The sequence below is a fragment of the Ochotona curzoniae genome, unplaced genomic scaffold (assembly GCF_017591425.1).
Source record: "Ochotona curzoniae isolate NIBS_2020 unplaced genomic scaffold, NIBS_Ocur_1.0 scaffold_4506, whole genome shotgun sequence".
Lineage (NCBI taxonomy): Eukaryota > Metazoa > Chordata > Mammalia > Lagomorpha > Ochotonidae > Ochotona > Ochotona curzoniae.
The window spans coordinates 25,739,207-25,763,486 of record NW_024467119.1 but is presented as its reverse complement, the minus strand read 5'-3'; the positions used below and the strand labels follow the sequence as shown (position 1 = coordinate 25,763,486).

At 44.1% G+C, this 24,280-nt stretch overlaps 1 protein-coding gene and 1 long non-coding RNA gene across 2 annotated transcripts; both read left to right on the top strand.

Moving 5' to 3' along the window:
- On the top strand, positions 1-21,811 carry LOC121146984. Its single transcript, XR_005882317.1, has 3 exons — positions 1-13; positions 2,924-2,930; positions 21,615-21,811. It is a non-coding gene; the product is annotated as an uncharacterized LOC121146984 (long non-coding RNA).
- Positions 3,940-23,790, top strand: PLAC8 (placenta associated 8). Its single transcript, XM_040966582.1, has 5 exons — positions 3,940-4,037; positions 10,859-11,001; positions 13,180-13,304; positions 17,518-17,632; positions 22,808-23,790. Exons 2-4 carry the CDS (start codon positions 10,890-10,892, stop codon positions 17,620-17,622), a joined length of 342 nt encoding a protein of 113 aa, XP_040822516.1. The 5' UTR covers positions 3,940-4,037; positions 10,859-10,889; the 3' UTR covers positions 17,623-17,632; positions 22,808-23,790.
- The last annotated feature ends 490 nt before the right edge of the window (positions 23,791-24,280 follow it).

The following is a 24,280-nucleotide window of genomic DNA, read 5'->3' as shown; positions in this document are numbered from 1 at the left end:
GGGACCCTGGGATGTTTAAGTGAATGAGTGTGGCTTCTCCCTTTGTCTCTCCCCTTCCCCCAGATATAGGATGGAAAAGAGAATGTGAATATAATGGTCTTACCCACTTTCCTGTGGCCCTTGACCCTTTGAGCCCTAATCAACTATGTAAAGATCATCAAAATTTTTAAAAAGCTTAAGAAAAAAAAAAAGAAAAAAGAAGGAAAGAGGGGAGGGAGGAAGGGTGGGAGGAGAAAGTAAGGAAGAAGGAAAAACACAGAAAGGAAGGAAGAAAATGACAAGATAAGACATACACACATACAAAACCCCAGGTTCTTGCCAAGCCAATAGACAATGACTGAAGGATACCCAGGGCAAGAGCACCTTCTCCATGGCACTTCCCCTCAAGTGCCAACAAGCCCACGCTGTCACAAGCTGGATCTTCGCAGCTTCTACTCCAGCTTATGAAGAAATGTCCTGTTGTCTTCTGTGGTTTTCTCTACTCAGAGCCCTGTGGTCAAACAAAGCCAGTCAGCAATTTAAAGAACCAGCGTTGGGAAACAAGAGTCCCAGCTTCATCCAAGTTCCTGTTTCTAATTATCTCTAAAAGCTATTTCTTTCCCTGCCCTTGAACTCATGTTTCTTTTCATTTCATTAGTTGGGAGAGGGCCAGGAGCAGGTAAGTGGGGTTTCAGTTTCCATAAGAAAGATCCTATATTTTAGGATAAAATACACCTCCAATGATACGACTTTTGCAATATGTGTCTTCTTTTCCAAGTGAGTTGAAAATCATATGGCCTTTATCTTCCTTCCTTTCCCCTGAGAAAATACTTGGTTAGGGAAATAGGTGCACTTGGCAATATTTGAGGCACACATTCTTTAGCCCTCTATTCTGCTCTGTTTAGGTTTAATTATACATGTTTGATTAGTGTGATTTCACTGAAATATTAGAGAAAGCAAGCTCAAACAACCTTTAGTACCGCCACCCTTCTGGCTAAGCAAAGGGGAGGAAGACTGATTTTCACATGATCTGGTCAAAGTTAGTCAAAGAAGTGAAATGTGTTGCCCTCATTCACATCTGGAAATCTTTAACTTTTCCATGAAAGCATTTATAATAATTACAGTCCATTTTCTGGTCAGAAGGACAATGAGTGATTATCATTTCACAAGAAGTGGGCCCTCATGGTTCCAGGAACTGCAGATGGTGATTAGAAAATTGCATTGAGTGTAAACTTAAAGTCCAGCCACTTGTTTTAAGAATAAGAATTTTTAAAAGCTTTAAATGGCAAATAATTTAAAAATAGAGATAGAATTTACATCCCATAAAGTCATCCCTTTCAAGTACAAACCAGTAGGGATTCATATAGCCCCAGAGTTGTGCCACCACTAATTCCAGAATATTTTCATGGAAGGCCTCAGGGGCATCTTAGGACTATCATTTTGTGGCTGGTGTTTTACTGTATCAGGTCAAACTGCCCCTGCGGTATTAGCATCCCATAAGAGTGATAGTGTTTGAGTTCTGGCTGCTCTGCTTCTGATCCGGCTCCCTGCTAACATACCTGGGGAAGCAGTGGAGGACAGCCCAAGTGTTTGCACCCATGCTTCTAAGTGGGAGATCCAGAAGTGGCTCCTGACTTCTGCCTGGCTCCTTTCTGGCTGTTACAGCATTTAGGGAGCGAAACAGCAGTTGAAGGATCTCTCTCTGTCTCTCCTGATCTCTCTATAACTCTGCCTTTTCAATGAAAAAAATAAGTAAATCATTAAGGGGGGGAAAAAGTTAGTAAATAAGCTAGCTTTTTGAGGCCATTCCTCCCATCATAGGCCCAAAGGCATGAAAGGGCAGATTTGTTCTGTGGGCAGGGTCCATAGGTTTGTCCAAGATGACATTTTGTTCACTCCACAGCTGCAGCCAGGGCACAAGGGTCCCTGGTGCAGCTTGGTTGGCATTGAAACTGCCCATGTGATGCTGGTTTTACAGGTGTGCAGAACACAAGAGTTATAGTGTCCTGGCAGCTTCCACTGAGATTCCGGCCTAAAGCATGGGAGGCTAGACAGAGTTGTAGAGGAGCTGTGGGAACAGAACCTATATGGAACCCAGGAAACAAGAGTGGCCAGCAATCTGCCATGCCAGCCTTGGCGAGCCTGGGGGGCGGGGGGAGGGGGGTCTACATACAGTCCCAGAGAGAAGCCACAAGAGCAGGGTTGTCCCTGTCACTATGTTCCCTGGAGGCAAAACACAGAGCTTTAGGAGCTAATGCTTTCCCTAAAGGGACTCAGACTTTCTTTAGGCCAACTATTTCTCCCAGCTGTTTCTCCATTTTCCCATCTGGGAATGACAATGTGCACCCTATGCCTTTCCCACCATTGCATCTTACAAAAATGTAGCTCTTTTTTTAAATGGGCTTTTAGTTTTAGGTTTTTTAAGTTTTATTAATCATTTTTATTTAAAGGGCAGATTTACAGACAGAATTGGGAGGAGAAAGAAAAGAGAGAGAGAGAGAATCTTCCATCCACTGACTCACTCCAAAAATAGCCACAGTGGCTGGAGCTGAACAAATTCGAAGCCAGGAGCCCGGAGCTCCTTCCAGGTTTCCCACATGAGTACAGGAGACCAAAGACTTCAGCCATCCTCCACTGCTTCCCCAGGCCATAAGCAGGAAGCTGTATCAGAAGTGGGTCAAGCAGGTCATGAATGAGCACCCATAGGAGATGCTGGAATCACAGGCGGAGAATTAGCTTGCAACACCACTGCACCGGCCCCAACCATGTAGCTCTTTTTCTAACAGGTGCTGGCAGTTAAGGGAGTTTGCCTTGAGTTTCATATGGGAGACCCTGTACTTACACATTTAAGCAATTCTGGAACATTAAGATTTGGGGGCTCTTAGGTGAAAGTATTGAAGACATTTTGCATTTTAAGATGGACATGAAACTTCAGGGGAGCCAGAGATAAAGTGCTATAGTTGGGATATTGGTTTGGGCATTGCAGGTTCCCTATGGGCTCCCAAAAGCCTGCTGTCTAGGGTGGTACGGTTGAGAGATGGTAGAATCTGTGACAGATGGGACCCAGCACACGTGCTTGGTTCTTGTGAGAGGCTGTTATAAAAGCCCAAGTTTGGACCCAAGATCTCCGTCTCAGAAGCAGAGCAATTAGTAGTCAAACCAGTGCCCTATGGGAAGCCAGTGTCACAGGTGGCAGCTTAACCACTGCCTCACAACACCAGTCCCTGGGGAAGATTTAATTTATTTATTTTTATTTTAAGAGCCATTCCGAAGCTAGGAACCAGGAGCTTCTTCCAGATCTCCCACGCAGGTACAGGGTCCTAAGGCTTTTGGACATTCTCTATTGCTTTCCCAGGCCACAAGCAGGGAGCTGGACGGGAAGTAGAGCAGCCAGGACATGAACCAGCGCTCATATGGGATTCTAATGCTTGCAAAGTGACCATTTAGGCATTGAACCATCAAGCCAGGCTCAGTTTTAGAAATGAGAACACCAGCTCAGATTGTTGAGTTCACTTTCAAAGGCCGGATAGCCAACATGTCTTTTAGCTAGGCATTGTGGTCATTTGGGCAGCAAACCAGCAAGCAGAAGATATGTCTTTCTTTGTCCTTCCCACTACCCCTAGCCCCCTCATCCCTGCCTGTCTGTCACTCTGCCTTTGAAACAGATTAACTAATGGGAAAAAAAAAAAGTTATTTAATACATTAAAGGAGAAGTACTTGCAAATTAGTAAGCCAAAAGGAAAAAAAATCTGTAAACTCTCCAGGCATGTCAAAACCAGCAAGACCATATGTGAATCAACTCTTGTTTCCTTAGAGGATCTATGAGTGTATTTAAAACAATGTAGGAAAAACAACCTACTCTATTAGCCAAACAATATTGTTATCCTCAAAATCAGAGAAACCACACAGGCCTGGATGGACTGGCCAATGAGAAGCTCCGATCTGCCCTTTGTACTACCCAGAAGTAGAGCTCTTCTTGTACAAGCAAGTAGATTTCATTTCTAGTTAGATTCTCTTCCAGGCCACAAGACTTCCTGAGCTGCAACTCTTGCTTCATTGTAAGTACTCTGAAAATCAGAACTTCAAAACTGTATCATAGAGCTGCTGGTGGGGGGAGGGAATGTTTAGTTTAAAAAGTCATCTAGTTTTCTTGTTTCATTCTTAACATGTCACATTTTGAGGTTCAGCTGAAAACCTGTTTTCTTATCTAATTCTGTTCAATTTAGTCGAGTTCAGCAATATGTGCTAAACATTTTGCTAGTTGTCATGGTTTTCAAAGTCATGGAAGATTTTAGCCTTAACTGCTCACCAAATACTGCTGTTGGCAGAAAATCCATATCATCTATCACATTTACTAACCTGTTGTTTAATTTCACTCCTTATTTTAGCAATCATTTATAGTGTCGAGTTAGTTTCTATGTGTTTGGCAAATATTTTATATATTTAAAATAGTAAGAAGCAACGAGACGGCATTTTGTAAATTTAGCTAATGAATTAAGAAAAGAGTTATTGAATTCTCATTAGGAGCAGAGCAAATTCAGCTGTGGTGTTTTCTATGTTATCTTTCATGGCTCAGGTTTGATCATTTGTACGATAAGAGATTATGAAATGGAAATGTGTCAATTAAAGCAAAAAAAATTAAATGAAACATCAGTAAATAGTAGAAAGAAATATTTGAGAACTAAATCTGGATTAATTGATATTAATAATATTTGTTGATATTAGTATGATGACTATAATACAATATACTGATCACATGAATTGTCATCAGGTAGACAGCTGTCCTAAAGAGTGAAGACATTGTAGGTGGTTCTAATGAAGGTTGATGGACAAAATTAAAATGTGAGCTAAATTCTGCAAAATTTTCTGCCATAGAAGTGATTCCACAGGGGAAAAAAAAAATTCTGAAGTGAGGTATTGGCAAATCTTCCAGTCTTGCATCTTCAGTTTCTACTTCTTGTGCTTTTTGTTCTTCAGTTTGTTTTTTCCCACGGGTCTTGGTGCGGTCACGCAGGGATAGGGTACAACAGCTATCCCCTTAACACTTCCCAAATCTAGCCCAAGACTCCGACACAGTGGGTGCTCCCCAAGCATTTGCTGTGTTGAATTGGGTCTGTAGCTGTTAGTAGCAGCAGTGAAAGGAGAAAGGCTGCAGCTATGGATGATCAAGGGGGCTCTGCGTGGCCTCTGGCTGGAACCCTGCAGGAGGCAGGGCTTGCAGCTGTGTTGGCAGCTAAGGAAGGGTCAGATGGTCCGGAGTGCCTACCCTGACATGGGCAACATCTCCTGGGAGGCAGGGATTCTGTTGATGCAGTTAGCAAGGCAGCCACGTGCTCACCAAGCTGTGCCTCCACAGAAGGACCTTTCAAATAGCACGGTGAGGCTCAGGAGTGGCAGGACTGCAGGTGTTCATGACGGTTTCCAGAAACCAGCTCTCTGGGCCAGACTTCACATCCAGTATGTTTTGGGAACTATTGAACTCAGGAACCAGGCTTATCCACGAGGACCCAGGAAACCTTAGCAGCATCACCCAGCGCTAAAGAGATTTCCACCCCAAATTTTCCCCTTCCACTTTCCATTGACCTTCTACGTTGAAGGGCTCAGGTTCAACCTTACTGGACACTTAATGGTTGAAGCAAAAAGAATAGCAGTAGTAAGGGCTGTTTTGCATTCATTTCTGCTTTCTACTTCGCTGTCATTTAAAGGATTTCTGGAATTGTTTAGTGGCTTTTTTTTTTTTTTCAACTGGAAAAGCAGAGTTACAGAGAAAGAGACACAGATAGATCTATCTTCCTCCTGCTGGTTCACTCCATAAATGGCTGCAACAGCCAAAGCTGGGTCAGTCCGAAACCAGGAGCCAGTTGCGTCTCCAGGAAAGCAGGGGTACCACTGCTTTCTCAGGCCACTAGCAAGAAGCTGGAAGGGAATTAGAGCAGTCGGATACAAGCCGACGATCATATGGGATCCTGGCACATGCAAGGTGAGGACCTTTATCACTAGGCTACTACACTGGGCCCTCTCCTCCAGGGGATCAGGTAGGTGGCTCATCAAGGAATTAGCCTACCATGAGAAGTTACCAATAACCCCCTCCCAGAATCCATCACAGGTGGCACACATAAATCAGTATTCTAGTTCCCTCTAGAAGCATCTATGGGCACAGCAGCCTTCCCCTGAGCTGAGAGTGACTGGTTGCCAGGGGAAGGAACTTGTAACAGCATTCCAAACCTCCAGAGACAGCAGGCTCTCAGCTTCAGTTCCTGGTTGCTAAGGTTCTCAGAAGCACCTGAGCTCTTCCAGATTCCCACATGCAAAGGGGCAAGTCAAAAGTCATGGAAGGAAATAGAAGCACGCAGCTTTGACAGTTAAAAACTGTTGAAGCCGCTGCGCGAAGGGAGCCAACTTTCAAAGAAATTCATGCGTGGGGTATTAGGCAAGCAGCAACTTGTGGGAGAGAGAGAGCAGGTTTTCTTCCTCCAGACTGGATCTCGGAGGCCCTCGGGGGAGGCTCAGGGCTTGTACTTCTGGGAAAGCGAATAGCCCATGGGAAAACACCGACTTGGATGAGCTCTCTTGAGCAGGAAACTGTGGGAAAGAAAACGAGAGTCAGATCACCGCAGGCCAGCTGGTGTGCTCAAATCTCCCCACTGCTGTTATAGTAGGAAGAAACTCAATGTGGGCTTCTCCAAACAACAGCAGGACTTTGGAGAAGGTTGGCACACAAACACACTCATTCAATTGCGGTTGATCAAAAGCCAGGTGCTCCAGGCACTACTGGCTGGAAGCTGAGGTGGGGCGGAATCCAAACAGCCACAGGGTGGCCCAGCTGACCCCTGGACAGAACGGATGAAAAGCTTCTGTGTCTTTTGAGCAGGAATTACACAGACGTGATATTGCACCTTTAATTCACAGTAACAGGTACTTGCACGCCCCTCTACTGGTCACATTGACTTTGGTCATTCAGCTCCGTGTCTGCCAGTCTTCTTCACTGTGAGGTTGCACTTTTTCCATTTATAATCCCTGAGGTTCTTCTAGGAGAAATACTATAACAATGCCATAATGAGAGTTTCTCCAGTACCTATTTCTCATCAGGTTTTCAAAACCTACTAGTTTTACCACCTCTGTGTTAGAAAAGCTCACACTCCACCACCGATCAACTCCAAAGGCTTCCGGAATTGCTCTCCACCAGCGGGCAAAGCGCCCCACACGATCAGCGAGTGGCTTGCACCACCTGTCTAGAAAGGCTCAACATGTGCTATTGAACCTTGGATTTGCATTGCCTCTAAACCCTCTACGGACAGGGCTGGGAAATCTACGTGCACACTCATGTGTATTCATGTGTGAGCTAAATATCTTTGTGTTTGCTTCTACTACAAAATTTAAGTCCTGCCTCCATGGCGCACTGGGTGTTGTACCTGCCCTGCTAATTTTGAGCTTCCCCTCTTTGCCATGCATCTCTGGGGCCCCACATGTGCATCGACATGCTTCACTGAGACTGCCATCCTGCCCATTTCCTCCAACATCTGCTCTCAAAAGCTGCCTAAAGACTCCCATCTCACCCTGTCCATGTTGATGGAGTTACACTCTGATTGCTGAACAAAAACACTTCCTGCATGCCACAAGCCACCTCACCCATGACTCTCAGTTAAAGCCTGCCCTGTGGGTCTTGGCACTTGCTCCCTCCCTGTGTCTTGGCCTCCCTTCAGACTCCTGCAGAACAGTGTGTGGTCCTCTGGGTATGCAGTGCCTCCTGTAAATACATCGGTTCCCCAGGCATCTGGCATGTAGTTCTCACAACCACATCACAGTGGTCCTTGAAGACTCCATAAGGAAACGGATACTTCCTTGTATAAAAGGGGTGTGTGTGTGTGTGTGTGTGTGTGTAACCAGCCATGAGCCCATACCTTGATTCTTATCCTACAGCAATGGTTTTATTCCAGCCTCTGCTTTCCCTCATTGGTAACTTCTTCTGTGGACTGTGGAAAACTTTAAATGCCAGAGGGCATTTAAAAAGTTCATGGAAAACAGGTGATATGAAACAGCTATGCACGGTTTCATAATTTTCATGAAAATAAACTTCTCTTTCGGTTCCTTGTTCTAAAAACTCTTTAAGTACCCTTGTGTTTGTTCAGATGTGTTTCAGAATTGTTAAAATTGTTCAAATGTACTAATGAGAGTGTGACTGTTCCCTCAGTTCAGTTTGTCCTTGGTGTTGTAATAGCCAAAGTTCTCTAAGTTACCTTTCCTTCACTTCCCTCTTCAATGCAATTATAATATTGATTATCATACATTTGGGGTCCCTTGCAACAATTTGCATTTCATTTGGGTTTCTTCCGCATCCTGGTTCACTGTGGTTCTTTGTGTACATGCTGGCTTCATATATGAAACATTAGCATGGTTGGAAGAGTCAAAGCTGTATAAGAAAAGATGTTAGAAGGGTCAGTCCATTCTTATTCATCCATTTCCGTTCTCACTCACTCTGCACATATTTTGTTAGTTTTCTAGTTTATTCTTCCTGCAATTCCTATTGCACAAGTGAGCAGGTACATGTATGTTTCATTTTGTTTAACAATTTCTTATTTGAAATGTAGAATGAGAGAGAGAGAGAGAGAGAGAGAGGAGACCCTCTATTTGCTTGTCTACTGCCCAAAGGGCTGCAGCAGCCAAGTGGGTGGCAGGGGCCCAAGCACCTGGGCCATCAATCTCTGCCTTCACCAGGGAGTTGGACCAGAAGTGGAGGAGCTGGATATTGAACCTACGTTCTGATATGGGATGCTGGCATCGGAAGTGGACACATACCTACTGCACCACAATGCCAGTCCCTGGATATGTTCGCATACCTCTAATATCTTTGGGAGGAGGATCAGTTATCGGCAACGTAGAATCTCTTGTTCTTAACAGCTATATAATGTCCATTTAAAGACGTTACAAAAGAAAACAAAAGGTAAAACCCAATTCTTGATTTAATAGATTTTTTTAAAAGATTTATTTACTTTTATTGCAAAGTCAGATATACAGAGAGAGGAGAGACAAAGAGGAAGATCCTCCATTTGATGATTCGCTCCCCAAGTGGCCGCAATGGTTGAACCTAAGCTGATCCTAAGCTGAAGCCAGGAGCTTCTTCTGGGTCTCCCATGCAGGTGCAGGGTCCTAAGGCCTTGGGTCGTCCTCAACTGCTTTCCCAGGCCACAAGCAGGGAGCTAGATGGGAAGCGGGGCCACTGGGACTAGAATCGCGCCCATATGGGATCCCAGCACATGCAAGGCAAGGACTTCATCCACTAGGCTACTGCACTAGGCCCTGATTTAATAGGTTTTAGAGGACATTTTATATAATATCAGTAACTAGAAGATTTACAAACATCTTTTTCCCAGGTATTGGACTGATTCATAATTTACTCAAAATTTCCCTGTTCCAAACAATTCAGAAAATATATCACCTAGGACTAAACTGGGGTAACACCTCAAAGTTGACAGTTTTTATTTCTTAAATGGATCTTGGCTTTGATACCTCATAATCTTTCAGTATATCTTTAACCTTTACTTGTTATTTTTAATTTGGTTTTGTTAGTAAGACATAGGAGTTCCAATTTGCTTCATGCTTTACACAAGAAAAGCTACACTGTCCTTCTCTATACAACACCCACAATTAAAGCAGACTCTATCTCTCCCCCTCTCTGTAACTCTTTCAAGCAAATAAAGAAATAAATTTTCAAAAAGAAATTTTAAAGGGCTCAGTGTTGTGGTAGAGAAAGTAAAGCCATAGTTTGTGACAACAGTGTCCCACATGCAAACCAGGAGTCTTCATTTTTTTTAAAGATTTATTTTTATTTTTGTTGGAAAGTCAGATAGACAGAGAAGAGGAGAGACAGGAAGATCTTCCATGCAATGATTCACTCCTAAGTGACCGCAACAGCCAGAACTGTGCCAATCCGAAGCCAGGAGCCAGGAACTTCTCTTGGGTCTCCCATACTGCACACGAGGATCCGGGTCCCTGCTGCAGCTGTGGGAGAGACCCAAATGTAGTTCCCAGCTCCTGGCTTCAAACTGACCTTGTCCTTGCTGTTACGGAATGAATCAACCAATGGAAGATCTCTTGACTTCCTCTGTATCTCTACCTTTCAAGTAAATTAAAATAAATGTTAAAAAGAAATGAGTATAAGGGCCCAGGGTGATGGCTCAGGACTAAATCTTTATTTGCCTTGCAAGCACTTGGACACCAAATGGATGCCGGTTCATGTCCTGACAGCTCCGCTGCCCATCCAGCTCCCTGCCTGTGGCTTGGGAAAGCAGTCAAGGACAATCCAAAGCCAAGGGACCCTGCACCTACATGGGAGACCTGGAAGAAGCTCTAGGCTCCTGGCTTCAGATCAGCTCAGTTCCAGCCACTGTGGCCACCTGAGTAGTGAACCAGCTAATAGAAGATATCTATCTCTCTCTCTCTGTAAATCTACCTTTCCAATTAAAACAAATCTTTAAGAGAAAAGAAATAAGTCTAGGACAAGAGAAAATGTAGCAACAGGGCCAGTTTGGGGAGGTTAATGTAGACAGAAAGTTTCAGTAAGGCACACAGCTGTACAGAACATTCCATCCAGCCAGTATCTCAGCTTAACCATTGATTTGCCTGTCTCAAGAGAATTCAAGGTGTCTGTCTAAAAATAGTTGGTGAGCAACCTGGCTCCACCCCATTACCCAGTGTAAAGCACCTGTTCACCTTTACCAATCCAGTGAATTCCCTCCCCTCCGGCCCCTGGGGAGCTTCTGTCCTCCCAGGGCTGGGGTTGAGGAGCTGGACTAACCTCCTGAGCCAACATCATCCAGAACTTCCAAAGAGGGCCTCTGAGGAGGACCCCCGTTACTGACAGCCACTTGTTCCTTGACAGAGCCGATAACGTGGGACACTGCCTGGAGGAGATGCAGCCTCAGGGTCCGCCCGTGGTCGTGGTAACCCAGCAACCTGTGCGAGCTTTGCAGAATTCCAACTGGCAGACCGGCATGTGCGACTGCTTTAGCGACTGCGGAGTGTGTAAGTGCGGGGAAAGACCAGCCCTGGGTAGGACGTGCAGATGGATCGCCCCAGGACAACTCCTCCCTGGCTTACTCTGCTACCGTATGCTAAACGTCCCTCCTACTACCGCAGGGACTTAAGGAGTGGAAATGCCTTCTTCCCAGCATAAACACAGCAGGAAAAGGGTTCTGATTCCAGCAAGAGGCCTGGCCTCTTGATTTGCAAATAGGCTTTCTATTACTATAGATACATTTCAGCTTTCATTTGATTTCTATATATATATATATTTTTTTTTAAAGTAGTTCCTAGGGCATATGACTTAAACTCAGCTTTCAATTTGGTGATTGCACAATGTCCTGTCTACATGGGATCATTTGCTTCCATGGATTTCAGTGCCAGCTCAGAACAGAACTAATTTGCATGCTCCCAGGCCAGTTTTCCGCACACTGAGGGTAAAAAGGGGCCTCTCTAACTGGGCTTGAGTTCTTTTTGGGAAACTTGCTGAGTGCAATCTAAGTAAACTCGGGGCAAAGGATGCTCAGGGTAACAGGGGGGATGCAGGGAGGATGCAGGGAGGATGCAGGGAGGATGCAGGGAGGATGCAGGGAGGATGCAGGGGGGGATGCAGGGAGGATGCAGGGAGGATGCAGGGAGGATGCAGGTGCAGAGTTCCTCCATTGCCCAGAAAGCAAACCCACTCACCTGCGACAAAGGTGAAGACTCCTTACATAGCTCAAGTCACTGTATTCTTAGACCAGGAGAGTAAACTGCATGAACCTTTTGTTTACCTGTGCACTGAACTTTTAACTGAACCCCATTAAAGTCATCTAGTAAATGAGGTTTGTTGATTGGTGCTCATTGTCTCAGTAAGTGATCCAGGCTGATTATGAGACATTAATTAACATCTGAGCATCAAGATAACAATTAGGCGACACCAGGAAAAATCCCGATAAGCACTAATGGTCCCACACCTAATTTTGTCACCTAGTTCAATGAACAGATGCCTGTGACCTATGAGCTTAATTGGTTCACAGCAGACTTTCTTAAATGCAAAGCTGCCTACCTCATTCTCCCGATCTTGAATTATGTCTAGGGTCCCATTGGATTTCCACCCCAAACTCAGATCATTTTCGATCTTTTGTCATCTATCCCCAATCTGCCACATCCCCTTCCTGTCCCAGGGCTCCAGCAACTGGATGAACCTTGACCTCAGCCAAGTTATCTCAAAGAGACTCTTTTGAAAGGGAGAGAGGGAGGGAGCAAGGAGGAGGAGGAGAAAAAGAGAGAGAGAGAGATGGTAAGAAGGAAAGTATTATATTCTTGCCAGCATCCACGTGGATGCTGATTCAATCCCCAGCTGCTCCAGTTTCAATCCAGTTCCTTGCTAACGGCCTGGGAAAGGCAGCAAAAGATGAACCAAGTATTTGGGCCCCTGCACCTCATGGGCGATCTGAAGGAGGTACCTGGCTGCTAGCTTCTGGCTTCATTCTGTCCCAGCTCTGACCATTTCAGCCATTTGAGAAGTGAGCCAACTGATAGCTGATAGATTTCTCTCTCTCTCTCTCTCTCACGCACACACACGTTGCCATTCAAATAAATAAAAACAAGTCCATTTTTTTTTTAAATTACAAACTACATGGAATATGTTCTTTTTGTGATGTCATTTGAACAGAAGAGTTGATAAGAATTGTGTTGTAACTATTGTGCATTTGCTGTGACCCTGGGAATCTAATGTATCAACAAAGTCCTTGGGCAGAGGGAGCTCCTTTCCCTCTTTCCACCTTGAAAATGCCTATTCATCCTTCAATATTCAGTTCAATCAGCATTTTCTACCCAGGGTCCTGCAGGTGGCCCCTGGCCTCCCTACGCAGATTTCTGTCTGAGAACTTTTCTTATTGGCTCCACAGTGCACACAGTAGGGTCATAAAGGATCATGTCTGGAACATGGGTTCAGTGAATTGGTGGACACATGGAGGGCGGCAGCGCCGTGAGAAGCATGACATATTCTCCAAGGTGCATTCATTCCAGAAGTGACTAGGGAGTCAGTAGGGAGAAGCCGATGCAAGAACCAATAGGAGCGCTGGAGATGGATGGGTAAGGGGCTGAGGCCATGACAGGACTGCATGGATGTGGCATAGCCTTCAACTGCAGTGAGACAGAGTTGAGTCACCTGTATCCCTGGTTTTGTGTGTCCAGGTCTGTGTGGCACATTTTGTTACCCGTGCCTGGGCTGTCAAGTCGCATCTGACATGAATGAGTGCTGCCTTTGTGGAACCTCTGTGGCCATGAGGACCCTCTTCCGGACCCGATACGGCATCCCTGTAAGTCTCTTAGGATGGCACATCACTCACATACGTGCATCCATCTTCCCAACTGCTGTTATCCCTACGGAGGCCACTTGGCATAGGCACCATTGTGCAATCCTATATTCAATTCCTGTAGCATTAGATTCTCTGGTTCTGTGACTTTTGTGTATGTTTTTGTCATTTTTGTTGTTGTCTGCTTGTTTGTTAAAAGCCCTCGACAATAAGCAGCTCCTATGTCTGCACGTGCATCACACAATGGAAGAGGAATCGGTAGAACCTGCCCATGAACATGACCCTCTCTTGGTCATACTGTATAGGAAATAGATCTGCAACAGGTTAAAGATGAGGACTTCCAGCTTTTAAGAGGGACAGTCATTTGTCCCAAGATGCATTAGTAGTAGAGAGACAGAGTGCAAGGATTTGATTCAGACACTTTCCATTACACCTGCTTCTGTTTGTGTAACAGAACAGTATAGGAGTTTGAGTCTGCAAAAAAAAAAAAACCCAGAGCCAATAGGATGGGTGGATATGTGTGTGTTCCCATACACATGCAGACACAACACATATGTACCTGTATATATACACGACAAGTGTATGTCTACGCATATATTTGTCTGTGAATATACATGTATGTCTTTAAGTATGTCCATACGCACAGAAAGATCCAAAGACTTGTGCAAAATGGAATTAAAAGGTAAGCTAGGGAAGGCATTGTGGCTCAGCCAGTTAAGCCACTAAGTGGAAAAAAGAAAAAGGTTTATTTCAGTGCAAAAGTTGGGAAATCATCTATGAGTGAGGACAGAAACAGTCAGGGAGCTGGCTATGCAGTCGTGGAGGCCAGCAAATACAAAGCTTGCCTGGTAGGCCAGCTCGCCCAGACTATCGACAAGCAGAATTTCTTCTTGCTCAGGGGAAGTCAGTTTTTCTTTATTAAGGGTCTCCACAGTGTGCAGAAGAACTACTCACATGGTGAAAGATAATCCTATTTCCTCAAAATCTAAAATACATCTTCACAGAAACATGTAGAACAATGATAAGCAAATACCTGGTTACATAGCTTAGCCAAGCTGGCTCATAAAATTAGCCATCACAGGGAACAAATGAATACATAGAATGTTTTAAGAACTTATTTATTTGAATTATTTCATTTTTTTCATTTCAGAGGTTTGTCATTTTTAACTATAAAAATAGTTATAGTTTTATAACATCCAAACTTTAAAAAGTTTGTAAAATGAAAATCTAATCCCTTTATATGCAATTCCACTACCCGGTGATAAATTGCAATAAGAATTTGACAACTTATTTTAAGTTTTCTTCTATGCCTATAACATGTAAATATCTATCATAGGTGGCCAAAGTGATAGGAATATCAACAATATAGCTATAGGGTTAGGGAGCTCATTTTCTCCCCATTTTTAAAAATGGGATTATCGATGCTGTACTTATTATTTCCATGTACCTCTATGTCTGAATGCTGATTTTCTAAAAATCTGTGTAGTATTCTAAGACATAATTTACTTAATCACTTCCTCCTTGATGGAAGCTTAAATAATGTTTGTTTCAATAGTTGTATACTTATGATTGTGTCTATGTACACCGATATTTTTATAGAAATAATGTCCTGAATTTTAGAATAATGGATTCCAAGTTATGCACATTCAAAATTTGGAAAGATACTACCATATATCCCTCCAAAAAGCTTGTAACAACACAAAATCCATTATGTAAATTTGCCAATAAAGGGAAATATTTTTCTTTTCATCTTTGCAGGCAAAAATGGCATTTCATTATTGCTTTACTTTCATTTTTATTGGTCAGATTAAAACAGAATTACAGAGATGGTGGAAGAAGAGGAGGAGAAAGAGCTCGATCTTTCATCCTTAGTTCACTCCACAAGTGGCCATAACAGCTGGGGTTGGACCAAGTCTCCCACATGATAACAGGAGCCCAAGTATTTGCACCATCATTTACTGCCTTCTCAGGGGCATGAGCAGGGAGTTAGATTGGAAGCAGAGCAACAGGAACTCAGATTGACCCTCTGCTAGGGGATGCCAGAGTTGCAAATGGCACCTTAACCTACTGTTCTCCAAGGCTAGCCCCTATTATAAAATTACTAGTAAATATAAAAGTGATGACATTTTTAAAGGCCCGACACAATCCTGTTTTTCAAATGCTCTGAGAGGCTTGAAAAATTAATAACCGTCTGAAACTAAAGCTTCAGCTGATTGTCACAAAGTGTGGGAAACTAAAAGAAAAGATTGGTAGTATTCTAAAGAACTCTCTGATTGACATTGCTAGGATAAGAGCATACATTTTGGATAGAAAAACGTAAAAGTAATCAAAATCAGATAAGAACAGTGAAACATCTAAAAGGGAACAAAACAAACTAGGAAAGATCTAGTCAACACAAAGCAGAGGAAAATTCCCCAGTGATTAGCAAGTGTGAACCAAGGAAGCCTTCCCCATGGATGAAAGTAATTTAGGTTTCCTTGCTACGATGAAACAACTTGACCTGTCAGCCATTTTCCTCCGGGTTTGTGATGCGCCTTAGGGAGTCTGAAGGCCTTACACATAGGGGAACAGCTCTGACCACAGCCCTCTTTCCACATGAGCCTCTCTCTTGAGTGTGGGCTGAACCCTAGGAGCAAAGCCATAAGCCCTGCTCTGGGCTAGCCCTGCTCCTCCAGCAGTGTTATAGGACCTCCCATACCTCCACAGGTGCTCCCCCTGCCTGAGCCCAGGGTTGACCTGGTGCCCTGCCCCTGATTGGTTCAGTTTGTTTGCTTGGTTCCCCTTGTCATCTGTTTTGCGTCCCAACCCGCCCCCTAATTTTTCAAAATGTCTGGCCTATTACACCACCGGTGCGTGTTCTCTACATCAGCTTTCATTTGTTAAATGCATCAATGCCCTGAAGTAAATACTTCTTTATGGTAATCTCTTTACACAAGGTTTGTTAAGGAAGTCCCTGAACTTCTCTTGCTGGCTGGTTCCCCAGAGCGGAGTCCTTGGGCATGTTCTTCTACATCCTCCAATTTCTATTTTTCTGCTGCTCTCCCAGCATGTAAGAGGAGACTTTAGCTCTGGTTTCTTCCCTTCTGAACTACCTACCTAGCTACCTACTCAAGCATACACACATACATACACACACACGCACACCCTCCTCCCACCCACTCCTTCCAGTATTATATGTGTTTGGCTAATTACATACTCAGTGTTTGCTTATATATTTTTTTTTAAGATTTATTTATTTATTGGAAAGTCAGATATACAGAGAGGAGGAGAGATAGAAAGGAAGATCTTCCGTCTGATGATTCACTCCCCAAGTGAGCACAACAGCCGATGCTATGCCGAGCCGAAGCCAGGATCCAGGAACTTCTTCCGGGTATCCCACACGGGTGCAGGGTTCCAAGGCTTTGGGCCGTCCTCGACTGCTTTCCCAGGCCACAAGCAGGGAGCTGGATGGGAAGTGGAGCTGCCAGGATTAGAACCAGCGCCCATATGGGATCCCGGGGTGTTCAAGGCGAGGACTTTAGCCGCTAGGCCACGCCACTGGGCCCTTGCTTATATTTATTATATCCAAGTCCAGGGTTGAATCACATAGCAAATACAATTGCTTTTCCTCCTAATCTTTGTTTATCCTGTTATTAATAGCTACCAGTCATTTTCCATAATCTACCTCCACTTACTTATGAGTACTTTACCCCAGATTCTTGGCTGGTTTCTAAATCATTTGCCAAAGGATTCCACCTAGCAGAGGTCTTCCTCATGTAATCTCTTCGGATCTCCTGCCCTTTTGAACTAATTGTCCTTCACTTCTGGAGCCTACCTTTCACCCTAGGACTGTGGCCACCAAGACCAGGGAACTTCCAGACACCACTCTTACGTGAAACTGAAGAAAGCTCTGCCTTCCTCTTTTTTCTACTTACACATTTTGATGAAACACCTCCTCTAATAGCTCCCTCGGATAAGGAGGGTCTGGAAGAAAAGAACTCTGAAATTCCTCAAATTGTCAACCTCACTTTAATAGTAGGGCTGAACCTCATGGCACATTTTCAGACTTAGAGAGTCCGGGGACTTATTAAGTCATTAAAAAGGGCACTTCTCTCGATGCACCCACCCATCCAAACGAAAGACAATGCCTTGTGCTTCTCTTCGAGATGTCTGAAAATTCAAATCTAAATTCCAGACAAGCGAATTTCACATCTCTACTTCTCTGTTTTTCAAACAGGGGTCTATTTGTGATGACTACATGGTGACCCTCTGCTGTCCTTACTGCTCTGTTTGCCAAATCAAGAGAGACATCAACCGAAGGAGAGCCATGAACGCCTTCTGAAGAGCTGGTGGTGAGTCCGTACCAACGTTGTGTCCAGAATCGGAATTTCTAGGAAGATAACAAAGCACTTGATTCCTTACTCTTGTTTGAATAATAATTCGATAAAATAACTTAAGTCTTCCAATGTGATATTTTAGTATAAGGATTGATTTTGATTTCTTAGTATGAGAAACAAAGCTCTAGGATTTAAAGCCATATTTTGATGGGCAAAGAAAAGATGGTTTTCCTGTTCCTCAGATTTCTGCTAGCCTGTTAATGAAGCCGTTACCCCTTACAAAATACCAGAGTATGGTGAAAGACAGAAGTAGAAAATATGCTCTCTGGTAAGACAAGCAAACCAATTTAAACACTGAACAAAGAAAAGGTAATATTGGACTTGGTTGTAGCATAAAACATCTACCACAGTGAGGTTGGCTTAATCAGAGAAGTGCTGGAAAGTGACTTTCAAAAGAGAATAGACGTAAGACTTAGAATATTTGTAAGGATTACATTGAATTTCACTATCTAAAAACAAATTTAAAGGATTTATTTATTTATTTGAAAGAGTTATAGAGAAAGAGGAAAAAGACAGAGAGAGAGAGAGAGATCTTCCAACCACTGGTTTGCTGCCTAGATGGCTGCGACATCCAGGGATGAGCCAAGCTGAAGCCAGGAACTTCTTCCAGGTCTCCCAGTGGGTGCAGCGGCCCAAATCCTTGGATGATCTTCCACTGCTTTCTCAGGCACAAGGGCAGGGAGTTGGATTGCAAATGGAGCAGCTGGGACAACAACTGGAACCCATACAGAATGTTAGCCACATAGGAGGAGGCTTTACCCACTACACCATAATAACAGCTCCCATGAACTGAAATGTAACCAAATCATTTAAACTACTTGCTCTCAGAATTAGCCACTTGAAGAAGTAGTTAAGTAGAACTTGACATGATTTTATCAGTTATCTAAAGTATGGGACAAGAACATTCATTTTTCCACATTTTGCAATATCACACTTCCCTTCTTCCCAATTGACAACTCTTCATGGTTCACAAATAATGCTTTGGAGGTCATCTTTTTCAAGTGGTCACTTACTTCCAAAATAATGTATCCTGCACCTACTGCCATGTAAGACTCTACTGGCGACCAAAGAAGACAAAAAGTCAAGAGGCTGCTTCCCCTGTCTTTGTGGTCTCCATATACTCACAAAAAGGGGGCTAGATACCCCCCACCCAATAAAAGGCAGTGCTTGTCAAATGCCTCCAGACCAAGCGCAATGTTGTGTTCAAAGGAGAAAGATTCCATCTTGTGAGAAAGCCAAGTGACGTTTTCTTGGGAGAAGTAGTTTCTAATTCTAAAAAGGAAATGGGCATCCACTTATAGCAGGAATTTGGTGAAACTCCAACTGAGATCATCAAAGAATTTTCTGAAGGCTGCTTGCCAAGGAGTCAGGAGGGCATAGGGAAATAAATGGCAGGGGCATTGACAGAACCATGCCAGCAAGGGCCATGTGGCAGGGCCCCTGGGGCCCCCCACCCCCAGTGGGGAGGTGCTGCTACCTGAATTGCAGACTGAAGCCCCAGGCAGAGAACTGCACAAAGGACGCCTAACAAGAAGAGAATCCGACCTGGCGCAACCCCCAGCACCAAGACCAGAGAAATGTCCCCCAGCATCATTTTCTGATGTCCTCCTGGGATTGCCTTTGACAGAGGGCAGAAAAGTTATTGCTCTGGACGCATGGGCCAAGCTTCCAAGGGCCGACGAGGTAGACAGAGGGCAGACGCAGAACGTGCATGGTGGATCCCATGGGGCACACGGAGGGCCCCTGACCCCAGATGTGATGTCCGTGACTAGACGCGGAATGTCACTTCTGATCAGCAGTAGCGTTAGCGACACCTGCCAGAGATAGGGACCACAATAATGTCTTCCTGGGCGCTGGGCCAACTGGACTAGAGTGTATGGTCCGAGAGAACAATGAGTGAAGTAAGAAATCGTTGATGAGTTGGGGCCGTGGCATGCCACAGGATGAGGCTTTGAGCACGTGAAGAGGGTCCTCTTTGGAGACAGTTCGTCTGTTCATCTGTTCATGGGACACAGAATGGGCTCACGGGATGAGGAAACAAGGTAGAGCTCCACGGTCCAACACTGTTTACTCACACACAGGAAACAGTCTGGCAGATGTATCTGTATCATCAGGAGTCCTGGCATCACACCTCCTTGGCTTCTTGCAAACCCCAGGGCAATGATCTCACCGAGTCTTTGATTTGCTTTGAAGTAAAAAATGCTCTGGTGGTTGTCCTTCGTGTTCACCAACCAGGACACCGTGTGACTCCTTGCCAGTAAATCCTGAAACGTGAATGTATCTGAAATGAGATCAAGGGAGCAATGATTTATATTCAAGCAGATGGAGACAAAGGGACAGAGGACCTGGCGTGAAGACCATCCCAGGATCAAACTGAACAATTTGAGGCAGAAAAAGATGCTGAATTGAATAATAATCCAAAGTGTCAATGGATCGTGTATGAGGCCATACCAATGAATGTGATTGCATAAAATGTGAAGGTTTTTTGTTTTGTTTTGTTTTTTAAGGATATGTGTTGCTGCCAGTGTTATGGCTAAACAGGCTAATACTCTGCCTGCAAGCACTAGTATTCCATATGGGCACTGGTTCATGTCCTGGTTGCTCCACTTCTGATCCAGCTCCCTGCTTATGGCCTGGGAAGATGGCTCAGGTCCATGGGCTCCAACAGCCACATGGGAGACCTGGAAAAGCTTCCAGCTCCCTTCATCAGAGAAGAGGCCTGGGAGGCAGCAGGGGATGGCTAAGCTTTCAGATTCCTGCCATGATGTGAAAGACCTGGGTTAAGTTCCTGGCTCACAACTTCTGCCTCCTCCTCCTGGCCCCAGCCACTGCAGGCATCTGGGGCGGAAACCAGCACACAGGAGCTGTGTGTGTGTGTGTGTCCCAAAAAAGAAAACAAAAACTAAGTAAATTTATTGGTCCAAAATTATTTGAAATCTATGCATAGTTTTCAGAATATTCATATCCATTAATTTCTTAAAGTTTTTTTTTTTTAAAGGCAGATTTACAGAGAAAAGGAGAGACAAAGAAAAAGGTTTGCATCTGCTGGTTCACTCCCCAAGTGGCCACGATGTTGAGCTGAGCTGATCCAAAGTCAGGCACAAGAAACTTCTTCTGGGTTTCCCACGCAGCTGCAGGGCCCCCAAAGCCTGGGACCATCCTCTACTGCTTTCCCAGGCTACAAGCAAGGAGCAGGATGGGAAATAGAGCAGCCAGGATACAGACCAACTCTCATATGGGATCCTGGCAGATCCTTACAAGGTGAGGATTTCGCCACTAGGCTATTGTGACTGGCCCCATGAACTTTTCTTGAAGACCCTTCATATACATGAGTTTCAAAACATTAATCCATTAAAAAAAATAAATGCGTCCTTTTTAAAATGTTTATTTTATTTGTTTTCATCTGCTTGAGAGGCAGAGAAAGAAAGACATTCCTTTTTCTGGCTTACTCCCAGAATGCCCGCAACATCCCAGGCTGGGTGGGTCAAGTGGAATCCAGAAACCAGGAAACCCATCTGTGTCTCCCACATGGTTGCCCCCAGAGTGTGTATTAGCAGGAAGCTGGGTCAGAAGTCAAGCATCAAATATAGGATGTGGCTCACTGAGCAGCAGCTTAGTCCACATCCACTCCTACAACTAGCTTCTGATTCTATCACCCTAACCATTTTTTAAAAATATTCCTCTACAATGGAGCAATCTCAAAAACTCTTCCAGTCAGATGACCCTTTCTCTTCTCGGTCACGTTCCCCAAATCCCATGGATCCTGTCCAGTCACAACAGAGGCCAACAGAGCCACGGTCCACAAAACACCACCCAATTCCCCTCAGAATGTGGGAACACTCTGCCAAGGTGTTCAAAAACAAAGAAACTTTTTGCTGGAAAAAAAAAAAAAACCATTTCACAGTACAGCAAAGTCCAACAAAATGTCAGGACCAAGTGACCTCAGCCAAAGACACACGAATGTGAATGAATCAACCTTGATTCATCCCATGTGACAAAACCTACAGTAAGAAACTAACTAGGGGTCTGGTGTCATGGCATAAGCACACTAAGATTCTATATACGTGCCAGTTCATGTCCCAGTTGCTCCACTTCCCCTCCAGTTCCCTGCTTATGGCCTGAGAAAGGCAACAGAATCCCAAGTGTTTGGGCTCCTGCAGCCACATGAAAGACTTGAAGGAAGATCCTGCCTCCTGGCTTCTGATCAGCTCAGCTCCAGCCATTGCAGCATTTGTGGAATGAACCAATGGGTGGAAAACTTTCTATTTTTCTCTGAAATTCTATGTTTTCAATAAAAATAATATAAATATTTTAAAAGAGACAGAGATGTTAACTAACAAGGAGACTGGGTGCATGGCATATGGGAACTCTGGGAGATAACTTTGCAGCTTTCCCATGAATCCAAATGAAGTTGACATCCTGGCACAGTAGCATAGCGCTAAAGTCCTCTCCTTGCATGTGCCAGGACCCCATATGGATGCTGTTTCTAATCCCTGCCATGCTGTTTCCCATCCAGCGTCCTGCTTGTGACCTGGGAAAGCAGTCGAGGGAAAGCCTTGGGACCTCCACCCATGTGGGAGACCCAGAAGAGGTTCCTGGCTCCTGGCTTTGGATTGGCATGATTCCAACCGATGCGGCTGCTTGGAGAGTGAATTGACAGATGGAGAATCTTCCTCTCCTCCTCTCTGTATCTGACTTTCTAATAAATTTTTTAAAATCTTTTTAAAAACTAAATAAAAATAAAAAGTAGGATCTGGCACAATGGCTCATTGGTTAATCCTCCACCCACAATTGATAGCATATGGGCACCGATTCACATTCTGGCTCCTATACTTTCCATCCAGTTTGCCTGTGGCCTGGGAAAGCAATAGAGGATGGCCCAAAGCCTTGGGACCCTGCATCTGCATGGAGACCTGACAGAAGCACCTGGCTCCTAGCTTCAGATCAGCTGAAGTGTGGCCATTGCAGCCACTTGGGGATTGAACCCAGCAGATGCAGGATCATTCCCTCTGTCTCTCCTCCTCTCTGTAAATCTGTTTTTCCAATAAAAATACATAAATCTTTTTTTTTTTTTTAAATTTAAACTAGATTGAAAAAACTTAACTTTATTCTTTTGGCTGTCTCTTTTAGGTCAAGAGCTCCTACTGAAGCAGCTGAAATCTGCAAATATCTTCAGCATGGACAATGTGCCTTTTAACATCTGAAATAGCATGAATTCACTGAACATAGTAATGTTGTGAAAACCAAGTTTTGAATTATTTTGAATGAGATTGTCTCTGAGTTTTGCCAAATGGTCCAGCCTAGTTTGTTCTAGGTTTCATATTATCACATTTTCTGGCTTCAATTTTTTAACAACATTTAAACTATAAACCTCTGCTTCTTGGCCTAAGATCCAGTGCAAAACTGTAAGCCAAATTGCATTTTACTAACAAGATTTCTGATGCTTCCCTCTTCTTCCCAGAATATCCTTGTCGTTATTTCTCCTACTTCAGTACCTTAGCAGTACTTCTAGCCCACACCAACTCAATTCTTTCATTTAAGAACTTTCAGAGTTGTGGCACAGCCAGTTAAGCCACCACTTGCAATGGTGCCAACATCTCATTTTGGAACACCAGTTCACATCCTGGCTGCTCCACTTCTGATCCAGCTCCCTGCCAATGTGCCTGGGAAAGCAGTGGAAGATGGTTCAAGCACTTGGATCCCTGCTGCCCAAGTGAGAGACCAGGATGAGTTCCTAGCTCCTAGCTTTGGCCTGGTCCAGCCTGAGCTGTTGTGGGCATTTGGAGCGTGAACTCATGGATCGAAGATCTCTCTCCTTCCTGCTCATACCTTTCTATCGCACTGCTTCTCAAAGGATTTTCTTTTAAAAAAGAAAGAAACAAATAACTATTCCCGGGTAAATATGGTACATTTAGATAACCCTTTTGCACTTGTTCCTCTTCCTATTGCAACTTCATACAAAAAGTGCACTGTAGCTTGCTTCCCAGCTGCGCATCTGGGGGTTGTGTTGTTTCCTTCCCTTTCAAATGTGAATTATCAAAGCAAGCAGTAAAAATCCAATGATCAAATCAAGTCTGATTCAATCTGGGTTAAAGTTGGAATGTGTGAAATAACTTTTCATGTTTCGTGTCCTTTTTCTTTGTCCAGCTGCAACATCTTGTCCTGGTGAAACCTCACTTCCTAATTCTGGGTTCTCTTCCAGTGCTTGAAGAGTCCATTTCCTTTTTTCTTGGAGGGGGGTGGAGATAGGGGAAGGCACAACTACAGACTTTCTAGATGTGTTGTGAAAGCTCAGTGAGATCAAGTATCGAAGCACCCAGAACCTGGCACGCTGCGAGCCTGAATGCTAGACAGCACACCACCAGCTTGAATACTCCATCCCTTCCTTCACTTGTCCTATACACGTGAGAAGTGTGTGGGGTTCTCCCCCAGGGTCACCCCTACCACATCCAGGTTTCATGAAATAACATCGTCTACTTCCGGGGTTCAACTGCCTTCTCTATGCCAAAGAGACCTCTGAAATCAGAATTTCCGTTTCCCCCTTCCTACTGATCCTCAATAGATCTTTGACTACTAAATAAATCCATGTGAAGGTCCCCTGAT